Genomic DNA, 27,833 nt, shown 5'->3' with positions numbered 1-27,833 from the left:
CAACTCCCGGAGTTTACTCAAACTCATGTCCATTGAGTTGGTGATGCCATCCAACCATCTCATCCTCTGTCATCCCCTTCTCCCCTCGCCTTCAATCTTTCCCAGCATCAGAGTCTTAATGAGTCGGTTCTTCGCATCAGGTGGCCAAAGTATTGGCGTTTCCAGCTGAACGGTACACTTAAAAATGGTTAAAACAGTAAATCCTACGTTGTGTATATTTTATCACAATTTTTAAAAATGTAACGCACAAATAGAAAACCTGAAGAGAACTACGGCAGGTAAAAAGATGGACACAGCTGATTAAAAATCTTCCCAGAAAAGCCCAGGCCCAGGTGACTTCACCAGTGAAGTCTCAGTTCAGTTCAGTCGCTCAGTCGTGTCCGACTCTCCGTGACCCCATGAATCACAGCACGCCAGGCCTCCCTGTCCATCACCAACTCCCAGAGTTCACTCAAACTCATGTCCACAGAGTCGGTGATGCCATCCAGCCATCTCATTCTGTTGCCCCCTTCTCTTCCCACCCCCAACCTTTCCCAGCATCAGAGTCTTTTCCAGTGAGTCAACTCATCGCATGAGGTGGCCAAAGTATTGGAGTTTCAGCTTTAGCATCAGTCCTTCCAATGAACACCCAGGATCGACCTCCTTTAGAATGGACTGGTTGGCTCTCCTTGCAGTACAAGGGACTCTCAAGAGTCTTCTCCAACACCACAGTTCAAAAGCATCAATTCTTCGGCGATCAACCGATGAAGTCTACCAAGCATTAAAAGAGAAAATAATACCAATTTTTCACACAAACTCTTTTGGACTACAGAGGAGGAGAGAGTATTTCCCACTCATTCTAAGAGAACAATATTACTGATATGAAAGCCAGACAAAGACATCAGAAAAATACTACAGACCAATTTCTCTCATGAATATATATGCAAAAACCATCAACAAAATATCGGCAAACCAAATTCAGCAACATCAGCAAAGGATTTTACCTCATGATCAAGTGGTAATTATGCCTGGAATGCAACACTGATTAACATTCAAAATTCACAAAGGTAATATACTATATTAATATAAAAAAGGACTAAAACCACATGATCCTCTTGATACACACAGGAAAAATATTTGATAAAATCCAAGACCTATTCATGATAAAAATGATCAACCAACTAGGGCTAGAAGGGAACATCGTGAACTTGATAAAGGTATCTATAAAAAACCCTACAGCTCAGGACTTCCCTGTTGGTCCAGTGGTTAAGAATCTTCCTGCCAAATGCAGGGGACACAGGTTCGATGCCAGGTCCAGGAAGATCCCACATGCCTTGGGGCAATTAAGTCCATGTGCCACAGTTACTGAGCCAATGAACCCCATAGCCCGTGATCCGCAACAAGAAGCCCGCACACCACAAGTAGAGAAAAGCCTGAGCATCCATGAAGACCCAGCACCCCCATAAATAAGTAAGCAAAAACCCTACAGCTTATATCATACTCAGAGGTGAAAGGCTGAATGCTTCCTCCCTAAGACTGGGAAGGGGGAAAAGACTGGCACCATTGCTTGCTCCACTTCCCTTCAGTACTGTATTGGAGGCTCCAGCCAGTGCAAACATGCCAGAAAAAGAAATGAAAACATGGAGAAACCAGAAATAAACACTTCTGTCCACACAGTATTAACAGTCCCAAAGTGGAAACAATCCAAACATCTATCAACATGGTACATGGATACACAAAATGTGACATGTTCACGCAGAGCATGACTGAGCAATACATGCTAGAAGTCAGACACGCAAGACGTGTCACGTGAATCAATTCATAGGAAATGACCAGAAAGGGCAAATCTACAAGACGGAGGGCAGACTAGTGGCTGCCTGCGCCTGGAGGTAGTTATGAGGATTGCTAACGGGTTCAAGGGATCTCTCTGGAGTGATTGTGGTGGCTGTTGCACAACTTTGTAAATTTACTAAAAGTTATTGCATCGTACATTTTAAATGTATGAGTTTTGTTGTATGTTAAGTATACCTCCATAAAGCTATTTTAAAAATGTAAAAGAAGGACTTCCCTGGTGGCAGAGTGGATAAAAATCTGCCTGCCAATGCAGGGGATATGGGTTTGATCCCTGGTCCACATGCCTTGGGGCAACTAAGCTTGTGCCACAACTACTGAGCCCGCATGTTGCAACTGCTGAAGCCTGAGCATCTAGAGCCTGTGCCCTGCAGCAAGAAAAGCCACTGCAATGAGAAGCCTGCACACCACAACCAGGGAGTGACCTCAGTCACCACAACTGGAGAAAGCCCACGTGCAGTAACAAATAATTATAATTATTATAAAAAAATTTTTTAAGACAAAAAAGTAACAATTATAATATCTTTTATATTATTAATACTACTGCTTGTTTACCTGTATTTTCACAGGCTGATTAAAAAAAAATAATTACTAAATTAGAGCATCTAATTATGCATTTCTCTATTTTACTGGAAGAGAAAAATGCAGAAATAATGTATTCAGGAAAGGCCAATCTTTGCTTAAGCCATAAATTTGACAAATAGATTATATAAGACCTTTTATTATTCACCTTCCTTATCCCCTTCATAAGCATGAGTGATGAAAAATAAACTGTACCTTAAGGGCAAAAACAGTGTTAGTTTTGCAATTTCTATTAAAGAATGGCTTTCTTTAACACCATCTATCTGATTATCTATCCATGAGAGAGCCAGAGTTCATTCCTTTGTGTTTTCTATAAATTTAACTGTTTTAGACCCTTAGGGCATTTCCTTCAGAGAAGGAAATGGCAACCCACTCCAGTGTTCTTGCCTGGAGAATCCCAAGGACAGGGAGCCTGGTGGACTGCCGTCTAAGGGGTCGCACAGAGTCGGACACGACTGAAGCGACTCAGCAGCAGCAGCAGCATGTGGTCAACTAGGACAAGTGAAACTTCCTCATTATTCTCACAGTCAAGCTCCAATCTCAGTTCAGTCTTGCTGGCTGAGACCCTCGGGGCTCTCCAGCCACCTCCTCTCTCTTACAGTCCTTCCTGTTCCCCTATCCCCTCTGTTAGCATTCTTGCCTTTTTCTCAGGATCTCTGACAATTCTGACACCTACCCTTCTGACTTAGCACTTCCTGATGCCCCAACTCCTAGCTTCACGTCACTGGTCATCCTCTTCTTTCCTGGGGGGTGTGGGGTCTCCTCTGCCATTGAGGCACACCTGACCCAGCTGCTTCTCCAAGCTGCCAGATCCCATAATACTGTCATAATAATTACTGCTCCCATGAATCAGTGTTTTCAAAGCAACACCAGAGGTTCTTTGAAAAGTTCCTTTCGAGGATTCTTACGGCCAACAAGTACACACTGCTATATTTAAAATGGATAACCAACAAGGACCTACTGTGCAGCACAGGGAACTCTGCTCATTACTATGTGGCAGCCTGGATGGGAGAGGAGTGAGGGGAGAACGCACACATGTACACGTGTGGCTGAGTCCCTTCACTGTTCACCTAAATTAATTGGCTGTTTTGCTGTTTAGTTACCAAGTTGTGTCTGACTCTTTGTGACCCCATGGAATTAGCTCGCCAGGCTCCTCTGTCCATGGGATTCTCCAGGCAAGAGTGGGTTGCCCACTGGAGTGGGTTGCCATTTCCTTCTCTATGGGATTTTCTGGAACCAGGGATTGAACACGGGTCTCCTGCTATACTCCAGTATAAGATTAAAAGTTTAAAAAAAAAAAGATTCTTACGGCATCAACTTTTTATTTGAAGAGATCTGGATACATGTTCCCACATCCACACATCACTACTGTAAGGACGCTTTACTAAATGTGGCTCAATCTAAGAGACAAGAGGATGTGAGAACTCATAAAGGAGACAGTTACATCAGTAAGACACATAGTTAAACAAAGGGATGATATCCGAGGCAAGGGTGGGGAACTACACTCTCATACACTGCCGGTACAATGGCTAAGCCAGTGGGCAAGCTGACCATGTCTGTTAAAATCTTAAGGAGGCATCTTCTAGGATACCATTAAGTACATTTTGGGGGGCAACAGAGAATGAGATGGTTGGATTCCATCACTGAATCAGTGCACATGAGTTCAAGCAAACTTTGGGAGATGGTGAAGGACAGGGAAGCCTGGCACGCAGCAGTCCATGGGGTCATAAAGAGTCAGACACGACTTAGTGACTGAACACCAACAACATTTAAAAAGTACTTGAGGGACCTCGCTGGTGGTCCAGCGGTTAAAAGTCTGCCTTGCAATGCAGAGGACACAGGTGTGAACCCTGGTCAGGGAACCAAGGCCCCATTTGCCCAGGAGCAACTAAGCCTACTGCTGCAGCTACACTCTGGAGCCCAAACGCTGCGACTAGGGAGTCCATGTACTGCAATCAAAGATCCAGCCTGATGCAAGAAGATCCTGTGTGCCACAACTAAGGCCCAACACACCCAAACAAACACATAAGTATTAAAAAAAAAATAAGCTACTGAAGCCAGGGCCCAGTGATCTCTCTCCATCAGAAAGTTCACTGTAATACAGTCGAACTGCACAGTGAGCCTGCTAGCTTTATTTCCTATAAAGGCAGGCAGTAAATCTGTTTTCTCCACTGGAACATACCCATTACCTTAAGCAGTGCCCAGCACAGAGAAGGAGCCTGGTGGGCTGCAGTCTGTGGGGTCGCTAAGGGTCAGACAAGAGTGAGCAACTTCACTTTCACACACTGGAGAAGGAAATGGCAACCCACTCCAGTGTTCTTGCCTGGAGAATCCCAGGGACGGGGGAGCCTGGTGGGCTGCCGTCTCTGGGGTCGCACAGAGTCGGACACGACTGAAGTGACTCAGCAGCAGTAGCAGCACCGAGAAGGCAGGTGTTCAGGAAGACCTGGTGAATGAATAAACGAGTGATGATGACTGAGGGGCGGTTTCCGCCTGGACCTCTGTCGGTGTTTGGTAAGACAGGAGCGAACTTTCCATTTGGAATGCTAGCTCCGTGGCCATGCTGCACTCTTGGCCCCAGATCGTCAGAGCAAATGGCAGAGGAATCTGAGTACTCAGAGCAAACCAGTTACAAAACAAACGTTGTACTACAGTTAAAAGCAGCAGCAACGCTGTCATGCTTGTATTGTATGTCAGATTGCGTGCGTGCGCTCAGCCGTGTCAAACTCTTCTCAACTCCATGGGCTGTAGCCCACCAGGCTCCTCTGTCCATGGGATTCTCCAGGCAAGAATACCGGAGTGGGCTGCCACTTCCTCCTCCAGGGGATCTTCCTGACCCAGGGATTGAACCAGGTCTCCTGGATTGGCAGGTGGATTCTTTACTGTCTGAGCCACCAGGGAAGCTCTATTACATACACACAAATATAAAATTTTCCTTTTAATTTGCTACTCACCTTGGTGTATACATGTGTATATATATATATTTGCCTTAAGTATAAAAGGTTTAATCTTCAGAGTCACCATCAGGACTTAGAAATGCCCAAGAGTAAAACATCCAGTTTAATCCCAGAGCACAACTGAACAGTGGTCGGGCCTTATATCAGTTTTCAGAGCTCAAGGAAAACATTCTAAAGGGAAAATAGAAAGGGCCTTTCTAAAGCTTGAAATGACATTACACCATACAGACACAAGAGGGCACTCTAATCAACTAGCAAAGAGAAACACAGAGCTAGTGAAACCAGGTTGACATTTTAACAATTGTACTGAAAGAGGTGAATTAAGTCCTGGTAAAATTATGTTTGTTATTTACAGCAAGCCATCTTCTGTTCCTGGTCCAAAGTGTGAGAAGCCAAAAGGATTCTGCAAGTCTTAAAACTGCAGGAAGAATCCACTGCTCTCAGATCCAAGGTAAGGATTAAGCACATCCCTTGCTAATATTTGTTAAATTGACCTTGAGGCAGGATTTGCCCCTTTCAAGCCAGCATTTTCTTTCAAATCTACAATTCCACTTGGTGCTTTACCCGTCCTCACCTGGAAGTGGCCCATGAATCCATTTCTTTGCTCCATCTGCTTTCCTAAAAAAAATGGTGAGTTACAAGTTTGCGCCTCCCCATCCCCGCCCCAAGCCAGTAGTAATGAAACAGCATTTTGTACAAAGGAGCTCAGACCACTGAAGAAAATAACTCACGGCCTTCTTGACGTTTTAAATTCATAAATACAACTACAACATATAATTTTCTCCTTGCCTGAAGAATCCCAGAGACGGAGGAGCCTGGTGGGATGCCGTCTATGGGGTCGCAGAGTCGGACACAACTGATGTGACTTAGCAACAGAAGCAGCAGCATAGAACGAGCATTTAAGTGACCTTTCTTTCAGATCTTTAACAAGAGAGCAACAGAACTGCAGAAAGTCCTGGATTCTGAGGCACCCAGGCTCATTTCACTAAGGATTATCATTCATCTTAAAATCTCATTCAAACTTTCGTCTCAGCAAAATTACAAATAATTCCATGTCATCGATCCTTGGGGTCAAATTCAATAGTTAAAATGCAGAGTATTAAAACTTTGAATGCCACGGATATACTGTGATTGCATAATACATCCTTGTCAACTGAATAAACTAGAGGATTTTCTCCAGCTCTGGAACTATCTACAGGAAGTATGACAAATGATGCATTTTTGAACTGCTAGTTATTTCATTCACTTTAAAGTTCATCTATTTGAATGAATATATGCCTGGCCATGATGTTTCAAACTTGATTTCTGTCAATGAATTTGGTTTTTTGGGGGGCGGGAGGCTCCCAATATCTTTTGTTAAAGACCCTGGTGAGTTCAGTTTTCTATGTTTTGCTGAATTTGGCCATCAGGATATACCCAATTAGGCTCAATCAATACTGAAAGGAGAATAGGCTCTAAAACGTGCTATTTTAGAGGATATGTTTCTAATTTTCCTGTTCTTTTAAAAATTGCTGATTAATTGAAAATGAATTTTCCTCAAATAAAGTTGCCTGATATTACAAAGAAAAAATGAAAGTGTTAGTCACTCTCAGTTGTGCCCAAATCTTTGCAATCTCATGGACTGTGGCCCACCAGGCTCCTCTGCCCATGGAATTTTCCAGGCAAGAATACTGGAGTGGGTTGCCATTTCCTATTCCAGGGGATCTTCCTGACCCAGGCATCGAACCCACAAACCTTGAGTTGCCTTCACTGGCAGGTGGATTCTTCACTACTAGCACCACCTGGAAAGCCCAACTGTATGGGAGGCATGACAAGAAGTCTAACTTGCTGTCAATGTTTCTGAAACCACTTTGCTGTGTTGAAAGATACTCCTGCATTATAAGTCATCAAGTACCAAATGAGTTTTAGTTATTAGGTGGATGAACAATAAAGAGGGAGGGAGTATAGATAGAACAATTCCTCTTCCTCTGAGGCAGTTTATGATTCTTAAAGGAAAAAAGCATTTCTACTTTTTCCACGTTTTCACATCTCTAAAGTAAGCAGGAGAATTTTATAAGCAAACCGAAGTATAAGTAAATTAAACCCTAACTCTGATACCCTCAGCAAATGTGTTGTTATAGGAAAAGAAACATGCTTCCCACTTGCCTGCCTTCGCACCACACACATGAACCATGATTTATCTTTTATTGACGAAACATGGTCTGTGTTTCAACCATTTAGGTGCCAAGCTCTTTGGCTTCTATCAGCTCAACTCTCTTCAAGGAAGGCCCAAGAGCACTTGACCTTCTTATCAGTTCAAGAACTACCTTTCCAAAGGAGCTGTATCTGACTCCCCACACAGCCCCAGGACTCAATCCCCAAACCCTGAACATGAGGACTCAGTTCACCCAGATGCAGGTGAATTATAACTTTTTCATTACTTTGTATCTTCTTCATTAGATTGCATGCTTCTTTGGTGACTTTCAATTCTGCATTTTGAAACGTTTGGAAAACTGACCCAAAAGCAAATCCATACTCTCAAGGTTTACTGATCTGTGTGCCCTTCTCCTAACAGAAACACCTTTAGATAGAGACAATTTTGCAACTGAATCCACTTTTCTTGTGTTCTCTGCCATCTCAAAGAACAGCTGACACTGTGCAGAGTATATATGCCTGTACCGTGTGTGGGTACATACACACGTATTTTGCAAAAGCATGCTCAAATAATTAAGAGAAACCCTTTGTTTTTCCTCCAAAACTTCAGAAAGTAAAGCCTGACAATACCTGGCTGCAGGAACATGACTTTTAAAGCCTGAGAAACAGCATCCCACACCTTCTCTACTCAAATTATGCTATTACTAATTCCAATTAATTAGTTGGAGTAAATTAGTTAAATCTGTGCATACTGAGAATAAAATGACTCAAAACAAAAGCCTGAGCAGCTTTCCTATAAGCCAAGAGTCTGAGTTTTGCAATGCAAAACTTTTCCAGGTATCCTGGCATGCTCCATATAACCTTAGCTCACGCAGTCCCTACAGCTCTAAACTGTAACGCCATGTAACAGTTTCTCTCAGCCCATCTTATACAGAATTTAAGACTCAAACCATCCAATATCACACTGACTTCGACCTCCTTTGATTGATCAAGGGCAGTTAGGAGTCTCTAACAGAGAATTAAATGAGAGATTAAGATCCGCCTAGAATTTTCTAAACTCTGTTCAAGTTACCAAACCTTCTCAACAACTGTAAAAAGGAACGCTTCATCAAGTGTCAATCCCGTGGAAAGAAATGTACTAATTGTAACACTCACGTGGCAGCCGAGAAACAAATCAAACCTGGTCCATAAAGCCCAACCTTGGTTCGTATGTGAAGAAAGGTGACAAGATTCAATCTCTTATCTAACCAAAAGGGCCGCGCCAAGGGATGAAATACATCTAGCAGTTGTGAAGGGTCTGAATTGGAATTCAAACTCCTCAACAACAAACATCAGCTTTCCTTGGTTCACCCCACCATCTAGTTCCCTGCCACCCCTCGTCCGCGACAGTTCCCTTCCCAAGGTGGAAACGACGAATTCCAAAAGGATATGCCTTCCGATCTAAGAGCGAAGACTCACCAGTTTCATGCTGGACTTTTGGCTGGTCAGTAGCAGTTCCTCGACTTCTCAAACCCAGTAAGCGTCTTCCGGTTCAATCTCCGCCACGGGCCCGCCGAGAGCATCGCGGGACATGCAGTCTTTCTTCCCTACGCCTTTCCCGGCGCGTCATGGGAAATGTAGTCATCTCTCCGTGCATCATGGGAACCGTGGTCATCTTTCCTTTTCCTCTCTTTCCTCTTAGAACGCTTCCTTCCGTCAGCTCAAATTCATCCGCGCCGCCAATTCATCCTCCCTCTTCACCCCAGCATGATATCATGTCCCTCATCTGGGCCCAGAATCCATGGTATTCTGGGATGTGTAGTCCCTACGGCTATGGCGCCCCTTTCCCCTCCTCCCTGTGGGAAGGCGCACGGGCGCGGTACTTGCCGGGAGCTGTAGTTCTCTGGGGCCTCCAGACGCAGAGTCCCGCACCTTTACTCAAGGGAGGCAAAAACTACAACTCCCAGGGCCGCCCGGTGGCAGCAGGTGGGAGCGGGGCTGTTGATATCAATATGGCGGTTGTCAGCCAGACAAAGACAGTCAGTCTGATGTGATTGAGACAAGGGAGGTTTTTCAGGGGGAGACTGGGAGATAGGGGCCTCCCCTCCCCCTTCTCCTCTTCCTGCGCCGGCCTCAACCCCTCCCCAGACCCCTCCCGACGGGCGCCCCACGCGGAAGACACCCCTCCCCCTCCCGCTTTCCCCTCCTCCCTACCTCAGCCCTTCGTACCGGGACGTTGGGGAGGGGGCTGTGCCGGGCGAGAGAACTCAGCAAGCATTCTGAGGTGAGTCGAGTGGTTTGGAAGCCTCAAGTCTCTCAAGTCTCTCTCCTCACTTCTTTCTCTTCACTTTTTTGGGGTGGGGTGGGGGGAGTAAGTGAGTGGGCTGGGGATGGGTCTCTTCAGCGGCCCGACTGAGAGGATTCGCGGGGGTGACCCGAACGCAGGGTCTGGGGTGGGGCAGTTTGTGGGGGCGGTAATTGAAAGGCGTCGGGTGCTCCCAACTCTTCTCCCCGGTTGCCTCCCCCATGGGCGGAAGGTTTGAATCCTGGAGGAGGTGGGGTCTCCAGTTTGGAGTTTGGGAAACTGTGAGGGGGAATTTGAGGTGCGTGGGTCTGTTTGGGGTGCAGAGCTGTGTTTGAAACGGGGTGACGTGCACTCGGGCGATGGGTTAGCCTTGAATAAATGTCTCTGGAGAGGAAGTTCGAGAGCCGGAGTCGGAGCTTTTAGCTGGGCCTGGGCGGAGAGGCGTGCGCGAGGTGCGGCTCCGGGACCTCTGGGCTAGCGGAGCGGCGCGGGGTGGCCGCGGGCAGCAACTCGTTTGTGTCCCATCGGCGGCTCACGCGCGTCCTGCCCGTCTCCCGGGACCCACCTCCACCCCAGACTCGGGGCAGGCGCCTCGGAGAGATGAGGTGCGCTGGAGATGGCTTTCTGCATCCTCAAGTCGGTAGCTAGATGGGAAAGGAAAAGTGTTCTTAATATTTTATTCCGGAACCGTGTTTTGGTTACACTATTGGGGCTACTTGGAAAGGAGTCCTCCACCCATCCTCACCCCGAAACAGCAGGTCTCCTTGGTCGTCTTCGCCTTCCATAGATGAAACATTACTTAAGATTCGGGGGCGGAGGGGTGGGGGTCGGGAGTGCCCACTTGTGTACGCGACCCTGTGTGTCTGCTGAAGACACGGAATGACTGTTGTGTATCCTGTGGTTGGGTGACTTATTTTCGTAGTAGGAAAAACTGTTGGAAATTGTTGAGGGGGGTGCGTGGGGACTCGCTAAAAGGCGCAGCTTGTATTTTTCTTCTACCCCACCCTATTCTGTCTCGCATTTGGCCGAAAGCTGGTATGGAAGCGAAAGGAAACGTTGGGTGAGTGAAGGGGAGAATGCAGTTGGCATTACAATTACTATACTATGTAAAGTTGAATGATGGTATAGAGTGATCACCGTTTTTATTTACCCTGAAGCTTTAAAAATCTTAGGTATCATGTAGGGTAGAGTGATGTGACTAGTTAATTTCTATGGGATCCTGCAGGTGTAGATCCTCTGCCGTCTCTCTCTGCCTGCCTGCCTTTCCTCCCTTCAGTGCTTCGTCTCCGTTTTGGCATGATACATTTCTCTTCTGTGATGGACATGCTGCCTCCTGTGCCTGTTTCTTTAGTTGGTTCTATGTGGTTGTGCTTTTAGTGGTTTTGCTGTAAGATGCATCTTTGGATGAAGAGGACCTGCATTTGTTTTTAATCTGCATTTATTTCGCAGGTAATTATCACATCAAGATTGTAGTGCTTTTTGCGTTAAACTTATTTTAAAATTGCACAGCTGAGTTAGATCTAGTTGAATTAAGTGTGTAAGTCAAGGTTGGGAAATTTGAATTCTGATTTTTTCCCCCCGGGTTTCAATTGGAGTTACAAAAGGAAGAGGATTGCAACATCTCTGGTTTCTCACAGTCTTTAATATTTAAAAACATTACACCAGAATAATTAACATAATATAATTTGTACTTCTTTCACCGGAAATGTAAGTTTTTCAAAAACCGTTCTTTTGTCATACATTTTTAGTATAATGGGCTTTTAAATAAAGAAATTGGCATAATTTGTCTTTTAGACTGCTGAGAATTTAATGTATTTACATATTTGGCTTATCAATTGAACTTATCAGTAAAGGACCTTAGATAAAAACTGAAAGTTACATCGTATGTAATTATATGGTATGTTTTGTAACCCGTGATTTGAAATTTCTGTGGTTGGTCATTTACACAGATAAGCTGACTTATAAGTATGAGGTAGCATATTTATTTAGATTGACCTGAATAGAAAAAAAAGGTTGTGTTTTTTCTAAATCTCAAACTTAGGATATACAATATGTTGATACAAAGCTGAGTTTTTAGTTTGTTATTAAATAGAATTTCCAGAATTATTTGTTTTAATCTTCTATTTTAGCCTGAAATATTACCTTTGCAAAAACTGGAGAAATATCCCGTGTAACTCCATGTAGCAGTGTTTTTCTGCTGAAAGATATTCTACTAGACAGTGTCTTTAAATGTTCAATGATTATTTTATAAATAAAAAAACTAAAATGTTTGTTTAGAGTTGGAAAACTTTAAAATATAAGAATATATTCTCTCCCCTCTACCCTCACCTCAGATTTTGTTTTATTCTATGGAAATGCAAAGTTACTTACTGAGAAAAGCATTGATTAACTTTTTCTGACTAGTGGTTTGGTTGAAGCCAAATATAGTCTTTGCATTCGATGGGGTGATTCTGTTGCATTTTAGGCACTGAGCATTAAAATGATGTAAAGCCTTTACTGCAGGTTAAAGCATAAAACATTCACAGCATGTGGAAGTCATATGGTTTACGAAAAAAGTAGAAAATCAGGGCATTGGTCCCTGTCCAGCTTAAAATTTCATCCGATAACTGTGAAAGACACATTTATTTAATATGATTGCTTCTGAAAATGTTGCCTGTATAATGAGAAGTTGAAAATTCAAACTATTTTTAACCAATCTGTTGCTAGTTTGGTGTACTGCGTGCTGTGAATACCGTGTTTGCAAATGTGCACCAAGGAGCCTTTAGGGGTCAGCTTTATCTTGAATGTCTTTAGTGAGGCTTCATTTTTCACTGCTGTCTGAATAAATTTCAGTCTTCTTAGCACAGATCCTTGTTGAAGCATCTAATAGAAACTTAATAGCTCAGTATTGGTAAGTTACAAATATATTGTAACGGACCTTTCATTGTTTCATGGTTTGAAAAAAAAAGTAACCAGTTTATGGCAGTTTTTGTAGCAAGCATTGATTGGATGGCATTGCTTGTTCCTGAAGATGTTAAACACACTGGAGTATTTATGCTTAGTTTGTGCATTTTAGATCTTTTGATCATTATAGTGAGTCCATCCCACTTTTAAGGTTTCAGGTTGTTTTCTGTGTTTCCTGTAAAGCCATGTTTGACTTTTCTGTTCATTGCTTTGCAGTTCTTCTGGTATTTTTGTATGCAGATCTTTAAACTTGACTTATTTTTCTTGGGAATTAGAAATTTATCCTAGGATGTCACTTTTCATAAGTGAAAATTGGTATACTCCTCAACTATTAAAGGTTAACATTTATAGATAAACTTTAACAAGCTCAGTGCAAGTGTGCTGGATTTTTTCTTTTTGTGTATCTGCTTTATTTAGGTTTTTTTTTTACTTCCAGGTTTAATTTTATAGCTCCCTTTGCTGTTTGGCTAGATTATTCTTTTAAATGTTGGTGTTTACTTTTCAATTTACTAGAACTTTATAAAAAAGCTCTTTGAGTGGAAATCACAGCTTTTCTGAAGTGTCATATATGTACATTCATGTATATAAATCACAGCTTGTCTGAAGTGTCATATATGTACATTGCATATATAAATCACAGCTTGTCTGAAATCATATATGTACATTCATGTATATAAATCACAGCTTGTCTGAAGTGTCATATATGTACATTCACATATATAAAGCACCTTTATGTTTGTTTTTGTATGAAATTGGTATATACCTATCAGACATACAACCCATAAAAAAGAAATCTGAACCACAAGTAACAAGAAGCTTTAAAAAAACTCAAGCTTGAAATCAGAGTTTGCACCACATGTTTGTCCACATTATAGAAGTTATGGAGATATTTAATATTACTGCAAATCACGATTTTTGCAGATTCTGCCAAAGTCTGCTTCTTTCCAAAGGAAAGCTAACGGTATTGAAAGTTTTCTCAAAATAATATTAAGTAATATGTGATTAAATTCCTAGATGCAGCACCCACCCCCACCCAGACCGTTACTTACTGGTCTTAGGTACCATCCTAAGTGAAAAGTACAAAGATTTTTTTCTGAGTGATTTGGTCATGTAAAACTTTTAGAGTGAGTCTATTTAAATATGACCCAATATTTTAGATAACTTGTTTTTGTTAATCTTAGATGAAATGAATTGGAAATTTACTAACATTGTTTTGGACACTTTCCAAGAGCATTTACTTACTGGAAGAGCTTGGCTTTAGTGTTGTTTTTACCTTACAGTGGTTATAAGGTTGAAGTTATAGTGAGTTTTTTCAGTACATTTTTTTCATTGTACGTTATAGTACATTTGTATGTTATAGTACATTTTTTAAAAATGTAATATTTTACAGGTCCTTGACTTAGACTATAAAGATAGTGGGTTTTTTTGTTTATTTGCATTTACAGACAGAAGAGAAAAAACATATTTAACTTTGAAGTTATCAGTGTTTTACTTTTTTTTGAATCTCAAGAGTTGTCTTCCATAGTCTGTTGCTGTGGCTTCTATTTTTTCTCCCAAAATAAAAAGTAATATTAGTTAAACTATTGCCTAATTCAGGATACAATTTTAAAATTCACTTTCCTAGCCCCATTAATACATGCTTAAGTTTCTAACCTAAATTTCCCCCTGTTGATCTGACTTGTCTCCTAACTTCAGTAAAGACTTAAGTGTGTAGTTTTCTTTCACTTCCCCCTCCGTCCCACCCTCAGAAATCTGAATTCTTGTTCCATTTCAGGTAACGAATTTTCTTTACATTGCAATTGGGACAGTTGAATACTTGCTTAATATGATCTGGAAGCCACGTTTTAGACATCTGTTATTTACCTACTGATGTTTGTGCTTGAGGTTGGGTGGCTCCACTGCTTCAAGTTGATTTTCCACAGTGGTAGATGATGCATATATGGTGACTTATATCTGTATCCCGTTTCTCTCGAGAAGGAGAAAGAATGACTTGTATTTACCAAACTGAGTCTCATAAGGATAAATGTTATCCAAAATCATTGTCTCGAGGAAGCAGGGTGACAGCTAAGGTATCAGTTCAGACTTTAGAATGTAATTTTTGTAGGAGGCTATATTATGACTGTAGTTTGCAACCACCAATTTAGCCAGCATTTGCCTTCATGGAACATAATTGTTAACTATGGGGAACTTGAAAGTAGCTATTCTAAGTATTAACTTTATCTGGTTGAAAATCCATTTTCTGGAATCAAAGATAGCCAGCCTATGTTTAGCTTTATATTATAGCTGTTTAGAGCCATTCAGGACAGGAATAGTAGTACATTTTGTTGTCTGAGGATGACCTGTCTGTAAAGATGGCATGATCTTATTTGGAATACTGTGTCCTGCTTTTCAGTAAACTCACTTTGCTTCAGATGTGCAAGTTCTAAGGTTAAATATAAATTTGTTTTTGAGGTTTTTTTCCCCCTCAGAAAAAGTTTCTTCCTTCCCCCTCAGAAAAAGTTTCTTCCTTCAATAAAATGTAATAATTAAAAAAATATTGGTTGCATTTTAATGCAACACAGGCATCAGCAAACTTGATCATCTTTGTTTAAACAAGATATCATTAATGACTGCAAGCGAGTGGTTACTTCTCATTTTATATTTCTTAGTTGACAGCATTTCAGTTAAGTGCCTTTACTCTATTATTGACAGTGAAAGTTTGTATTACCTGGTTAGGTCTCAGTTTTCCAGTCTGTTGAATAGGGGATTTAGGTTAATTTTTTAAAATTATATATATTTTAATATATATATTTTTAATACTATATATATACTATATATAGTATTTTTGTTGTCATTGATTAAAAACTATTCGTTTACTTGTTTATTTTTAATCTTTAAATAATTACAGGTTCATAGGCAGTTGAAAAATAGAGAGGGCCCAGTACCTTTCACCTAGTTTCCCCTACTGGTTATATCTTACATAACTTTTGTGCAGTATTAAAACCAGGAAATTGACATTGGTACTGTGTGTGTGTGTGTGTGTGTCTTTGCCATTTTATCACACATGTGGATTCTGTAACCACCACCACAGTTAAAACCAGGAAATTGACATTGGTACTGTGTGTGTGTGTGTGTGTGTGTGTCTTTGCCATTTTATCACACATGTGGAGTGTGTGTGTGTGTGTGTCTTTGCCATTTTATCACACATGTGGAGTGTGTGTGTGTGTGTCTTTGCCATTTTATCACACATGTGGATTCTGTAACCACCACCACAGTCAAGATGCAGAACTCTTCTGTCACCCCAGAGATTGAATGATCCCTCTTTATTCATAAATTCTGTTGTTTTGTCAGTATAACTAAGAAAGATATCAATTATTGGGTCAGTAATTTCTCTCTTGCCTTTTGTAGTTTGGAAGTTCTTTTGGCATATCTTGAAAGTTTTTATGGAAAATTCCAATGAAACTTTCTTATAAGAATTTTTTAGTAAAAGGTAACAATAATAAAAATTTCTGTAAATCAAATGTGTATGATTTAAATACATTCAAGGTTTAAGTGATATTTCTTGCCACAGAGGATGTATGCTAGAATCAGTATTGGGTAAACAAAATCAGTTATTCTAACGTTAGTCTAGTCTTTGACAGTGTTGACGCAAACTTGTTGGATTAATTGATTGTGAGCTCATGTTTTAGTTTTATTTGGATTTGTTACAAGGGAACTCTCTTCAAAGAAGGTTCAAAGATTGTTTTCAGAGAAAATACCTTTAGAAGGAAAAAAGTGGTAAAGATACTTTTGTTAGTCTAGGTACAAGAAAGAAGCATCAGGTTAAAGACTAGTTAAGGAGCTGACCTTTGCCTCCCCTTTATCAGCTGTGTGAGTTATAAAGCCTGTCTTCAAAAATGAGGCTATTAATACAATGTATCACTGATTATTACAGACCTCAAACAACAAAGGTCTGCTTTAAACAGGCTTACAAAATATTTGCAAATATGTTAACAGAGAAGACATATCATGTGGTTTTTGTTTTCTCTGGATTTGAGACATTTTTTTGGTCCACACTGATATTTGCTTTGAAAACATCAATTAAATTTTAATTTGCTTCATTGGTAAGAATATGGTAAATATTGGTGGTTCTTCCTGATACGTCAGATTCATATTTAGAAAACTTACTGGCTATCTGAGATTTCACTTTCTTCCTGATTCAATTTTTTTTTTCCTCCTTGGATTTGTCTGCTGCCAGCTTTTTATGTTGTCTTCATGTGCATTCTAAAAAAAATAGTGCTTTAATCAGGAATTGTTTGGCTTGAAGGAGAGGTTGTGGTAGGGATCCGGTTCTTTTTGGTTGATAAAGAACAACTAGACCTTGTACAGATAGGGGAACTCTCGGGATCTGAGAAGCTAGTGTCTCTGCCTCATTCTGGGGATTTCTGGTTCCTTGTCTTGCCCTCTCTTTCCGTGTCTGCTTCATCTGCCTTCCCCATTTCTCTTGTCCACTTTTGTTTGCCCTGCTGTAGTTTTTCAGTTTCTGCTTTCTCATAACTTTGACTTGCAGGTGCATTTGGTTTGCCATGTTACTGATTTGAACTGCTCTTTTCCTTTCAGCTAAGGCTTACCTCCTAATATTTCTTTAAATTCTCCTGGCGAGAGACAGATCTGAATGCATTGCATGACCATGAGTTAGATGTGTGTTCCTGTTCTGTGGCGTTGGTGAGTAGGACGCAGGAGGACTCTGTTGTAGGGATTGAAGAGGGTATTCAATTAAACATGTCAAGTCTAGCAGTACATAGAACTCTGAGTTACAAAGATGAGTTTAATCCTCCTCGTGTAGAGCACCCAGTGGTATTAGCCTTAATAAAAGGTGACTTCCAGTGTTCATAGCAGTATTATTTATAATAGCCAAGACATGAAAACAACCTAAATGTCTGTCGACAGATAAATGGATTAAAAAGACGTGGCATATATACAATGTGATGTGGGATGTGTTCTGCTTAAGCAAGGTGTTTTTCTAGTTGTTATGCTTAATGATTAGTATTATGCCCAGACATTGAGCCTTTAACGGTTATATCATCAGTTCATTTTTTAAACGTTTAACATTTTCACATTCCAACTCTTAAGGCAGTCTTCCCCCCACCTTTTTTTTTTCCTTCAATAAATCTCTCCTAGTTTTCTGTATCCATTAAACAAGACTTTTTCATAGTGTGCCTTTTTGTATAGCAACCATCTCTTGAAATTTTGCTCTCACAGCTTTAATTCCTCATTTTTGGGGGATCTGTCATCATTCTCAGAGTCTTAAATAATCCTAGGATATTGAGCTGGTTGAGAACTTGGACTTAGGAGCCAGACTGTTTAGGTGTAAGTCTGGCCTCCATGACTTTCTCTGTGACTTTAATAAATCCTTGCTGTGTCTCAGTTTATCCATCTGTACGTTGGAAGTAAATGATAGTACTTACATTATAGCATTGTTGTCAGTGCTTCAAGAAGTAAAGTGCTTAGGATAGTGGTGGGCACAGATTAAGACATCTTTTTTGTTAGTTGGCTCTGCTTCTGTGTCTATGGTATTTACTTCTCTCCTGTAAATAGTATTCTTATATGTTGAAAGTAGTTCCTTCCTAACTTATTTTTTGGTGATTTGTTTCCTCAATTATACTTTTGTAGGCTTTAGTTGCATTTGATACAAACGGCTATTTCCTTCTGGTTAAGATTCCTTCTGTCCAGGTCTTCTTCCTTCCAGTGTCAGTTACCTCTGGTCTTAAGAGTCCCTGCATTTGAAACCTTTAACTCGCCCCTTTACTGCTTTTCCTTTCCTAGCTGCTCTCTCTCCTCCCTGTCTGATGTATCCGCAGTGTTCTGCTGATTTTTTCCTCCTCATGTCTCTTAGATCATTCTCATCCTTTTTGCATGCATAGTTGCCGTCCTTACCCCTGCTCGCTGAGATGATTGCAGCAGTAAAGCTGGCCTTCCTGCCTCTTCCCTACCCTGTTCCATGGTGCGCAGTCCTGTTAGAATAATTGTCATCAAGCTCTTTTCATCCAGTCATTCAAGAAGTACCTTAGTTCGAATTGTGTTACAGCCCTGTTTTTAATCCTTGTATTTTCTTTTTTTTTTTTTTTAAGGTTTCCTAACATTTTCTTCCCTCCCTTACTAGCATACTGTTTTCTTATTTCTAAAGAAATATTTCTCTGTTGGAGTCAAGTAAATTACCTTTTTTTCTGCTGTATGTTTTCATCCTTTATTTCTTGATACATGCTGCTTTCTCTGTTTAATATGTTTGTATGTGCTTATCTTGCCAGTTTAAATGTTCTTAATAAGACCTATTTAAAGCCTTCTCTTTCTGAGGAGACAGTTTCCAGTGAACCTTGTCATGCTCAGACCAGTTCATTTTCTCCATATATAAGCTGCACTTGTATACTCAGTTACTAGTGTATATATCTTTTTGTTATTACTTGTAAGTATATCACATTTTAAATATATTGGTTTTCATTCATGTGTATGGATTGGATTCTTAGTTGGAGTGTAAAGTCCTTGTGTCTCTTATTGGCTCATCTTTCTCTGCCATTATTTTCTCTTCTCCTTTAATTTTCATAGTTCATTTATTACAGCTCATTCATCCAACCAATATTGACTACATATTATCCACGTAGACTCTAGGAAGCTCATGGTTTGGTTTTGATAGGATCATAAGGAGGACTCAACCCTGAGTTAAAGATCTCAGTACTATACCTGAGTTATTCTCGGCTCAGTAATTTCTCACATCCATGCTTAAAAATAGTAATTAGCACTTGATAGATTGCTGAGTCTTAAGTTCCTCACAGATATTTGTGCTATAGAATGCTGGTAGTAATGACAGTAGTTAAGAATGGTCAGAGGAGATGATGGGTAGCGAGTTTAGGTTCACTGTCTTCTAAGGATAGAAGATTCCCCCTCACCTTTTTTTTTTTTTAAACCTGAACAGTGGGAGATCTAAGGACTTTAAAAAAAGTTTTGCTTATGAAGTTATTGTATAGAAAAGAATTCAACCAATAGAAAAGTATATGTAAAATGACAAGCGTAGCTTTCCCCTCTTCTTCCCAACACGTTCTACTCTGTTTTCTGTCCATTGCTCATAGGAGACCTTCCTGAAATGTAGTAGTTTAAAACAACAATGATTATTATTATTATTTATTATCCTCTAAGGGTTCTGGGAATTGGCTCAATTAAATGGTTCTCACTTTGGATCACTCATCTAGAGTCATCTGAAGGCGCTCTCACACCAGTGTCTGATGCCCAGGTTGCTGCTGCTGCTAAGTCGCTTCAGTCATGTCCGACTCTGTGTGACCCCATAGACGGCAGCCCACCAGGCTCCCCTGTCCCTGGGATTCTCCAGGCAAGAACACTGGAGTGGGTTGCCATTGCCTTCTCCAATGCATGCAAGTGAAAAGTGAAAGTGAAGTCGCTCAGTCGTGTCCGACTCCCAGTGACCCCATGGACTGCAGCCCACCAGGCTCCTCCGTCCATGGGATTTTCCAGGCAAGAGTACTGGAGTGGAGTGCCATTGCCTTCTCCGGATGCCCAGGTTAGGAGAGCTCAAACAACTGCAGGCTGGGATAGCTGGGCCTTGTTTGGCACCTCTCTTGGTCTCTGTGATCTCTCCAGTGTGGTGTGTTCACGATGGCTGGACTGCTTACATGGTACCCTGGGGGCACCAACGGTAGGGGTCTCAATAGAGAGAGAAAACCAGGTATATATTGCTTTTTACGACCTAGTCTTGGAAGCCACACAGTGTTATTATTCAAGCAGTCATGCCAGCCTGTCCAGGTTCAAGAGCACGGAACACAGACATCTCCCTCTTGATTGTGTGTGTGTGTGTGTGTGTGTTAATTGCTCAGTCGTGTCAGACTCTTTGCGACCCAGTGGACTGTAACCCACCAGGCTCCTCTGTCCATGGCATTCTCCAGGCAAGAATACTGGAGTGGATTGCCATTCTCTTTTCCAGGGGCTCTTCCTGACCAGGGGTAGAGCCCAGGTCTCCTGCACTACAGGCAGATTCTTTACCACTGAGCCACCAGGAAAGCAGGAGTGACGAGTTCTAGAAGAGCATGTATGAAGGAATATTGTTGTCAGTTATGGAAGATACAGAACATCAGGGATAAATGCTGTTAATAATTTGGTTTACTCTTAAATCATTGTCTTTGTATGTACAAATCATACTTACAACTGTCTACTTATATGATTTTATCATACTCCAACTTTTTTATGACATTAGGTAACTTTGCTCTATTTGACATGGATATATGTTATCCCATTACATGACAAATATATAATATTGTAACTTTGGCCACCTCATGCAGCGAGTTGACTCACTGGAGAAGACTCTGATGCTAGGAAAGGTTGGGGGCGGGAGGAGAAGGGGACGACCGAGAATGAGATGGCTGGATGGCATCGCCGACTCTGTGGACATGAGTTTGGGTGGACTCTGGGAGTTGGTGATGGACAGGGAGGCCTGGCGTGCTGTGATTCATGGGGTCATGGAGAGTCGGACACGACTGAGCGACTGAACTGAACTCAACTGAAGAGGTAAAACAACTTATTTGATAGATGTTAGTTACTATTTTTTTTTTAATTTTACTTTAGATTGGAGTATAGTTGAGTAGGGCTTCCCTGGTTTCTCAGACAGTACAGAATCCGCCTGCAATGCGGGAGACCTGGGTTCAATCCCTGGGTTGGGAAGATCCCCTGGAGAAGTGCATGACTACCCACTCCAGTATTCTGGCCTGGAGAATCCCCATGGACAGAGGACCCTGGTGGGGCTCTATGGGGTCGCAAAGAGTCAGAAATGACTGAGCAAGTAAGCACAGCACGTAGTTGAGTAGTCAACTTATTTTTCATTTAACAACGGAATGGTGTAAGTACTCATCTTATTTGTGTTAAACATCATAAATTGGTGAATTATAATTTGCTGTAACCACTCACCTAAAGTAGACATTAAGCTCTCTGGGAAAGATTGAAGGCAAAAGGAGAAGAGGGTAGCAGAGAATGAGACGGTAGGATAGCATCACAGTCAGTGGACATGAACTTGGGCAAACTCCAGGAGATAGCGAGGAACAGGGACACCTGGTGTGCTTCAGTCCACGGGGTCACAAGGAGTCCGATATGACTTGGCGACTGAACAACAACAGGCTTTCTGGAGTTTATGCCCAGGAGCCTTTCCTGACTGGCAGTCAATGTCGCAGTAATAGGGCTACTACTATAACAGTCAGGAGACAGTAAGCTTTCTCCTTATGCTGCTCTTCAACCATTTGGAAATTATTTCTCAAAAAATTTTTTTCCTTTGCTGCTGCTTCCTTTTCTTCTCTCTGCTCTAATTCAATAATTCTATGCTTCTGTCTTGCTCTCAGAGAAGATATGGGAGAAGTGGGAATATCATCATATATATAGTAAAGCTATCTTATTTGGCACTTTCCCATTTCAAGGATTGTTTTTTTGTTCCTGTTAAGTAATGAGAAGCCATTAATTTGTAAGTAGTTAATTAATCAAAAAAATTGGCTATAGTAAAAATCATTAAAAGCTGATTACCTAAACATTTCACTTTAATGAAAAAAATATATGTGTATTTAACAATCACTTGATACAGCCCATGGTTCTCAGTTGGAATGATTTTACCCCCTTGGGATATTTAGCAACATTTGGAGACATTTTTGATGGTCAAAACTGGGTTGGGGTGCTATTGTTGCCATCAGGTAGTGGTAGAGAAGCCAGGGATGCTGCCAAGCATCTTTTAATTCACAAGACAATATTGCTTTCCATCCCCACCCCCACCTCCAAAGAAAGAATTCTCTAGTCCAAAGGGTCCATAGTGCTGGGGTCAAGAAACCTTTATCCAGGGCCAAGGTCTTTTCTTGATGTATGAATTCACAAACTGGCAGTCTGCATCAGATTTTCATGCATAAACTATTCCCATTATTTATAATTTTGAGTTTTGATTTGTTTTAAATGAGAGGTAGACCTTAAAGACATATAATCTGTGAGTCATCTTAATGTTTTATTATTTTCCCCACATCTCCAGTAGTCCCACCCACACTCAATTCAACAGCATTTTTAAAAGTAAATAATTTATTTTATCAAAATAGTCCATCTTTTTTTAACCTAGTTTTTATAGAAACAATTTTTTATACTCATATTTTGTTAGTTCAGATAAGATATAGTTAAATTCCACCTTTGCAGGAGCAGCTGATAAAGGGACTTCTGTTAAGGCTTTAGTCTTGGTTACCAAGACTAGATTAAGTGGTTAAGACTTTGCCTTCCAGTGCGGCGGGTGTGAGTTTGATCCCTGGTTGGGAAACTAAGATCCCCCAAGCCTTGTGGCCAAAAATCCAAAACATAAGACAGAAGCAGTGTTGCAACAGATTCAGTAAAAGACTTTTTAAAACAAGGACAACTGACTGAAACAGTGAGGGAACAAATGATACAAACAGTTAGCAAACAAATCAGCCTGCTTTTCTTTGGCGCAGAGTAGAGTATTTGAGATATTAGTCTTCAGTATCTCATGTCAGTTTGTTTTAGAAGGGTAGTCTAGAAGGTGTTGGTTGGTTGTGATGGCTGGTTGAGTGTAGGTTGGCTTAGAGCTTTTATGTGAGCGATAAGAAATGGAAGAATTGTTTTGTTTATCAAAAAGAATTGTTTTCAAAGTAAGTTCACTGGAAACTAATTCTTAAGCAAAAAAAAAAAAATGCCTCAAACAAAATCCGCACACATACACAGAGCAAAAATAGACAAACAGATAAACCTACAAGCATAATGTTAACATATAATTGTTATATATATGTATAACATAATACATAATGTTCTCCATTATACTGTTATGTTATTACATATAATGCAATATAATGTTGCACCTGTACATGCAGCATTGCAGTTGCATTTTGTCTTGCCCCAAATTGGTTCAGTTTGTGAGGACGTGACAGAGGAGAGTGAGAAGAGGAGATGCCAGTGGTGGTCATTTGAAAGAGAATAATGGTCTTCACTCTTAGTTAATACGCTTTAGTGGTAGGAGTCTAGTGATCTTTGGGTATTCGAATAATCAAGAAGCCTATTCTGTTTGGAAGTTATTAAATTATTTTGCTGGGTTCTAGCCCCTCTCATATATTTAATCATATTTTTGTGTGTATGCTTCAAAGACCAGTAGCGTTATCCTATTTAACAGATCTCTATTTTAAATGGACTTTCATGATTATCTCCTTTCTAGATCACCTTCATCTGAATCTTTGCATGTTAAACCCCATCAGCCAGTCTCTTGCCTTGTACCAAAACATTTCATATGCTTCTTTAAAGTATTTGAACTCAGTATCTCGGTTTCTCTAGTTAGAGACTTGATTCTAATAGACATTTCTGCTCTTTGCCTTATATTAGCACTTTTTTCAGCATTGATTATATGAATTTTCAACATATATGGATAATTTTGGCTACATGAACTTGTGCAGGCTGACTTACTGCCTAATAAAAATTATGTTATTTTGAATTTAATCCGAGATTAATCAGAGAAATCCAGAAATTGGCATTTTAGATACCCTAATGAATTATCTAGTCACCACTAGCCAGTGGGAAATATAGCTTGAATAGATGGTTAGTCTTCTCAGAGCTAGAGGATTAAACTGAATTAGCATAGGATTGCTAAAGTTGTTAATTACTATTTCTGTAGTTGTTAGAAATGTCAGCTTTTCTTTCCTGCACTTTCTGCTAATGGTGGTAATTTCTTTATGGAGAAAAACTTGTGAGAAGCCTAAGAGAGTACTTAACAATGTAAGTAATCTTTTTTCCCCTCAAGTTAACTCTTAGTTAATGAGATTTTTAAAAATTATCGTTTCTTCCCTCAAACTTATATAAAAAGAAAATTCAATGTATAAAATGTTGTTTTGTATTATGTAATTGTCTTACAAGACATTTCTAAAATACTCAATATCTAAACATTTTTAAACTTTGTATATCCATTTCCTCTCCTTTTTCAAACATAATGAGATTCTTAGGAAAAACTTTTCGAAAATGATAATTATGAATGGATTACCAAACTGAACTGATCAAGTTATCAGAGTTATTTGAAAAATAATTAAATGGAATCTGGGGGGGAAAATTCATTTTTTTAAATGAAAGATTATTTTCAAAATGAACCGGATACACATGGGGTCAGTTTAGAAGAGGCATAGTACACATTTTAGGGCAGTTTGTTCCTTGGGTGGTGATAATGTTTTGCACTGTTGGTAGTTGTATCAAAGAAAAGAACTGGAAATGATCTGGTTTATCATTTGCATCCAATAAGGAATTGAAGGAAGAAAGATTCTCTTGTTTAAAGTCTTCCTGTCAAGGTAGAACTCAGGTCATTTATCTCCTAGTTTCACACACTCTCCATTGTTCTGCCTGTTACCAAAGACAGTAAACTCTCTAATTCACTTTGCTCAAATTCTGCAAATTAGTGGAGGGCAGTTAGGGGATTTGAATAACTTCCTTTTTATAGATGGGTCTATATTTTTAACAGTAATTGAGTTTATCTCTCTTGTTTTCATTATCACTTCAATGTATATTATCCATTATCTAAATAGTCTCATCCAAGTAGTATAAAAATGATTCAGTCAGTCGTTTATTTGTCATGTGCCTCTGCATTTGACCATGTTGTCTTTGCCTTCAGGCTGCTCAGCTTCTCTCTGCGATCTTCGATATGTATAGCTACTGTTGTATTTTTGTCTTGAGTTTTCCAACCATTTGCTGACCCTCGTGTATGAATCTCTTTTGCTAGAGATCTGTCAAATGATCATTATTATTGTATATCTATACATGTAGTCATTTTATTGCCTGATTTAATTCATTGATAGACATTTGAGGCATCATGTTGTATAATGTGTAAATACGGGTTTATATCAATTTAAATATTTTTTGCATCAATTTACAAATGAGCATAGAAACGTGTTTTTGGTTTGGTTTGTATTTTTATTTTAAAATGAAAACATCAGCTAGCCTTGTTTTGATTTACAGAACCTTTCCTAGGGCCATAATTTGTCCATGTTCAAAGACTAGGTTTGTTATTTTTTAAATTCAAGCTTTTTTTTAGTTGAGGAAAAAGGGGAAAAAATGGCCATTTATTAAGTATATATAGTTTGAAAATTTTTGTCTTTATAAACTTGAAAATCAATTGATAAAAACAAAAAAAATTATATGATTATCTGTTAAAATCTGGGTTATACAGAAGGCCTTAAAATTAGGCATTGATAAATACACCACCAGAGTTGCTGGAGCATTTGAAGCAAGTTTAAAAAATTTTTTGAAATCATGTTGAGTTTGACCTACACTGATAGGTATGAGCCAGACAGTGGAAAAGCAGTATACATCGAAAAAGTCTAAACATTAAGTTTCTAATCATTGACTGACTGACTGAATATTATGTAAAATACAGTAAAAAGTGAATGACTGGAAATAGAAAAAATAACCTAAGAAATATAGGATTCAGGTCCAAATATTATCAGATTTAGCAGACATATTATTTTGCAAAATTGCTATTGAAGTTTCTAAACACATATTCTTAGCTTCTGTAATTGCCTGGTCAGGGATGAGTCTCAGACAGTAACGGTGCACATAGACTGGCACTGGTCTGCAGATCCCATTTTGAGAAGGACTGTTCTAGAATATACAAGTGTTATAAATACCATGTTTTAGGAGTCATTCCTAGACTAGAAAGCTCTCTTTTACAGGAAATACTGCTCCTGCCAACAATACACTGGGGCCCAACCCTAAAGTGCCGAGTGGCCTCCTATGAGGACCAAAAAAGGGAACGTGGGGATTAAAGTTTATTGAGATGTGACTTATGTAGCATAAATTCACTTCTACTAAGTGTATACAGTGACTTTTAATTTGCCAACTTATGTAAAACATCACCTGAAAACAGGTGATCAAACAAAACTTTGTAAACGGATTTTTATAGCAGCGTTATTCATAATAGAAGTAGAAACAGTCCAGATGTCTATTAACTGATGAATGGATAAACAATTTTAGAGCATTTTAATCACATCAGTCAGATCCTGCATGCTCTTCTGTATTTATTACCCATTCCTATCTCCATCCCCCAGTCAAGCACTAATCTATTTTTTGTGACTATAGACTTACCTTTTCTGGGCATTTCACCTAGACGAAATCATACAGTATATAGTCTTTTGTGTCTGGTCTCTTTGATTTAGCTTTTTTTTTTTGGCTTTGATCGATGTTGTAGCATGTATCAGTATTTTGTTCCTTTTTATTATTGAATAAAATTTCATTTTATAGAAATAACACAGTTTGCCCACCAACTGATAAATGTTTGGGTTTTTTTTCCAGATTTTAGGATATTATGAATAATGCTTACATGAATATTTGCATGCAACTTTTTGTGAGAACATGTTTTCATCTTTGTTTAACTTTTAAAGAAATCCCCAAGCTGTTTTATAGTGACGTGAACTGTGTACTAAGGTTTCAGTTTCTTCACATCCTTTTCAACATCCTTTGTTGTTTTCTTTTTTGATTATAGCTGTTCTTATACACGTGATACACTATCTCATTGTGGTGCTAATTTGCTAATGACATGAACATCTTTTCATGTATTTTTTGCTCATTCATGTATCTTTTGTGAAATACTTACTCAGATATTTTGCCCATTTTATAATTGAAATGTTTGTTGTCTTACTATTGTAAGAATTCTTTTTGTGTTTTGGATACACATCTCCTATCAGATACATGATTTCCAAATGTTTTCTTCTAATCTTTGACTTTTTTCTTTTCTTTCTCTTATTGATGTATTTTGAAGTGAGAATCTTTCACTGTTTGGTTAAATTGTTCCTTATTTTAAAGAATCACAAGGGCTAATTTATGAAATAGGAGATCAGTGGCAGGGTCTGTTCTTTAGCCCTGTTTCAGAAAGTGCTTATGTATTGCTGGGATTTGCTTCTGAATAATGCTAAAAAACTGAGTGACTATTTCGAACCAGATCTCCTAGTATGTGTGTTGGTGGAGCTGTTTTGCCAACATTTCATTGACATAAACGTTACCTTTCATTGTAATTCCTCAAGTAGGTTTCTTGGTTGGAGAAACAAAGACTGACTCTGGCTATTTAAACTAGAAGTAAACTTATTAAATGG

General features: G+C 39.7%; 2 protein-coding genes across 13 annotated transcripts in view; one reads left to right on the top strand and one right to left on the bottom strand.

Annotated features, from left to right (window-relative positions):
• INTS9 (integrator complex subunit 9) overlaps window positions 1-9,239 on the bottom strand; it is a 131,109-nt gene extending 121,870 nt beyond the window's left edge. For 2 of the 4 annotated variants that reach the window (XM_088837823.1, XM_055428065.2), the window contains exon 1: window positions 5,944-5,962. In XM_088837823.1, coding sequence (XP_088693949.1) covers window positions 5,944-5,958 — 15 coding nt within the window. In that variant the 5' untranslated portion in view covers window positions 5,959-5,962. Of the gene's footprint in view, window positions 1-5,943; window positions 5,964-8,960 lie in introns of those variants that run through there. The other 2 variants (XM_055428062.2, XM_055428063.2) reach the window with 2 other exon arrangements.
• A 150-nt stretch (window positions 9,240-9,389) lies between these two features.
• The window catches only part of HMBOX1 (homeobox containing 1), a 191,466-nt gene continuing 173,022 nt past the window's right edge, over window positions 9,390-27,833 (top strand). For all 9 annotated transcript variants that reach the window (XM_055428071.2, XM_055428068.2, XM_055428070.2 and 6 more), the window contains exon 1: window positions 9,390-9,765. The gene's annotated coding sequence lies outside the window, so the exon portion shown is untranslated. The remainder of the gene's footprint in view (window positions 9,766-27,833) is intronic.

The sequence above is a fragment of the Moschus berezovskii genome, chromosome 7, assembly GCF_049115385.1.
Source record: "Moschus berezovskii isolate FMDL1 chromosome 7, NW_MosBer_1.0, whole genome shotgun sequence".
Classification (NCBI taxonomy): Eukaryota; Metazoa; Chordata; class Mammalia; order Artiodactyla; family Moschidae; genus Moschus; species Moschus berezovskii.
This window is presented reverse-complemented; position numbering and strand designations above follow the sequence as displayed.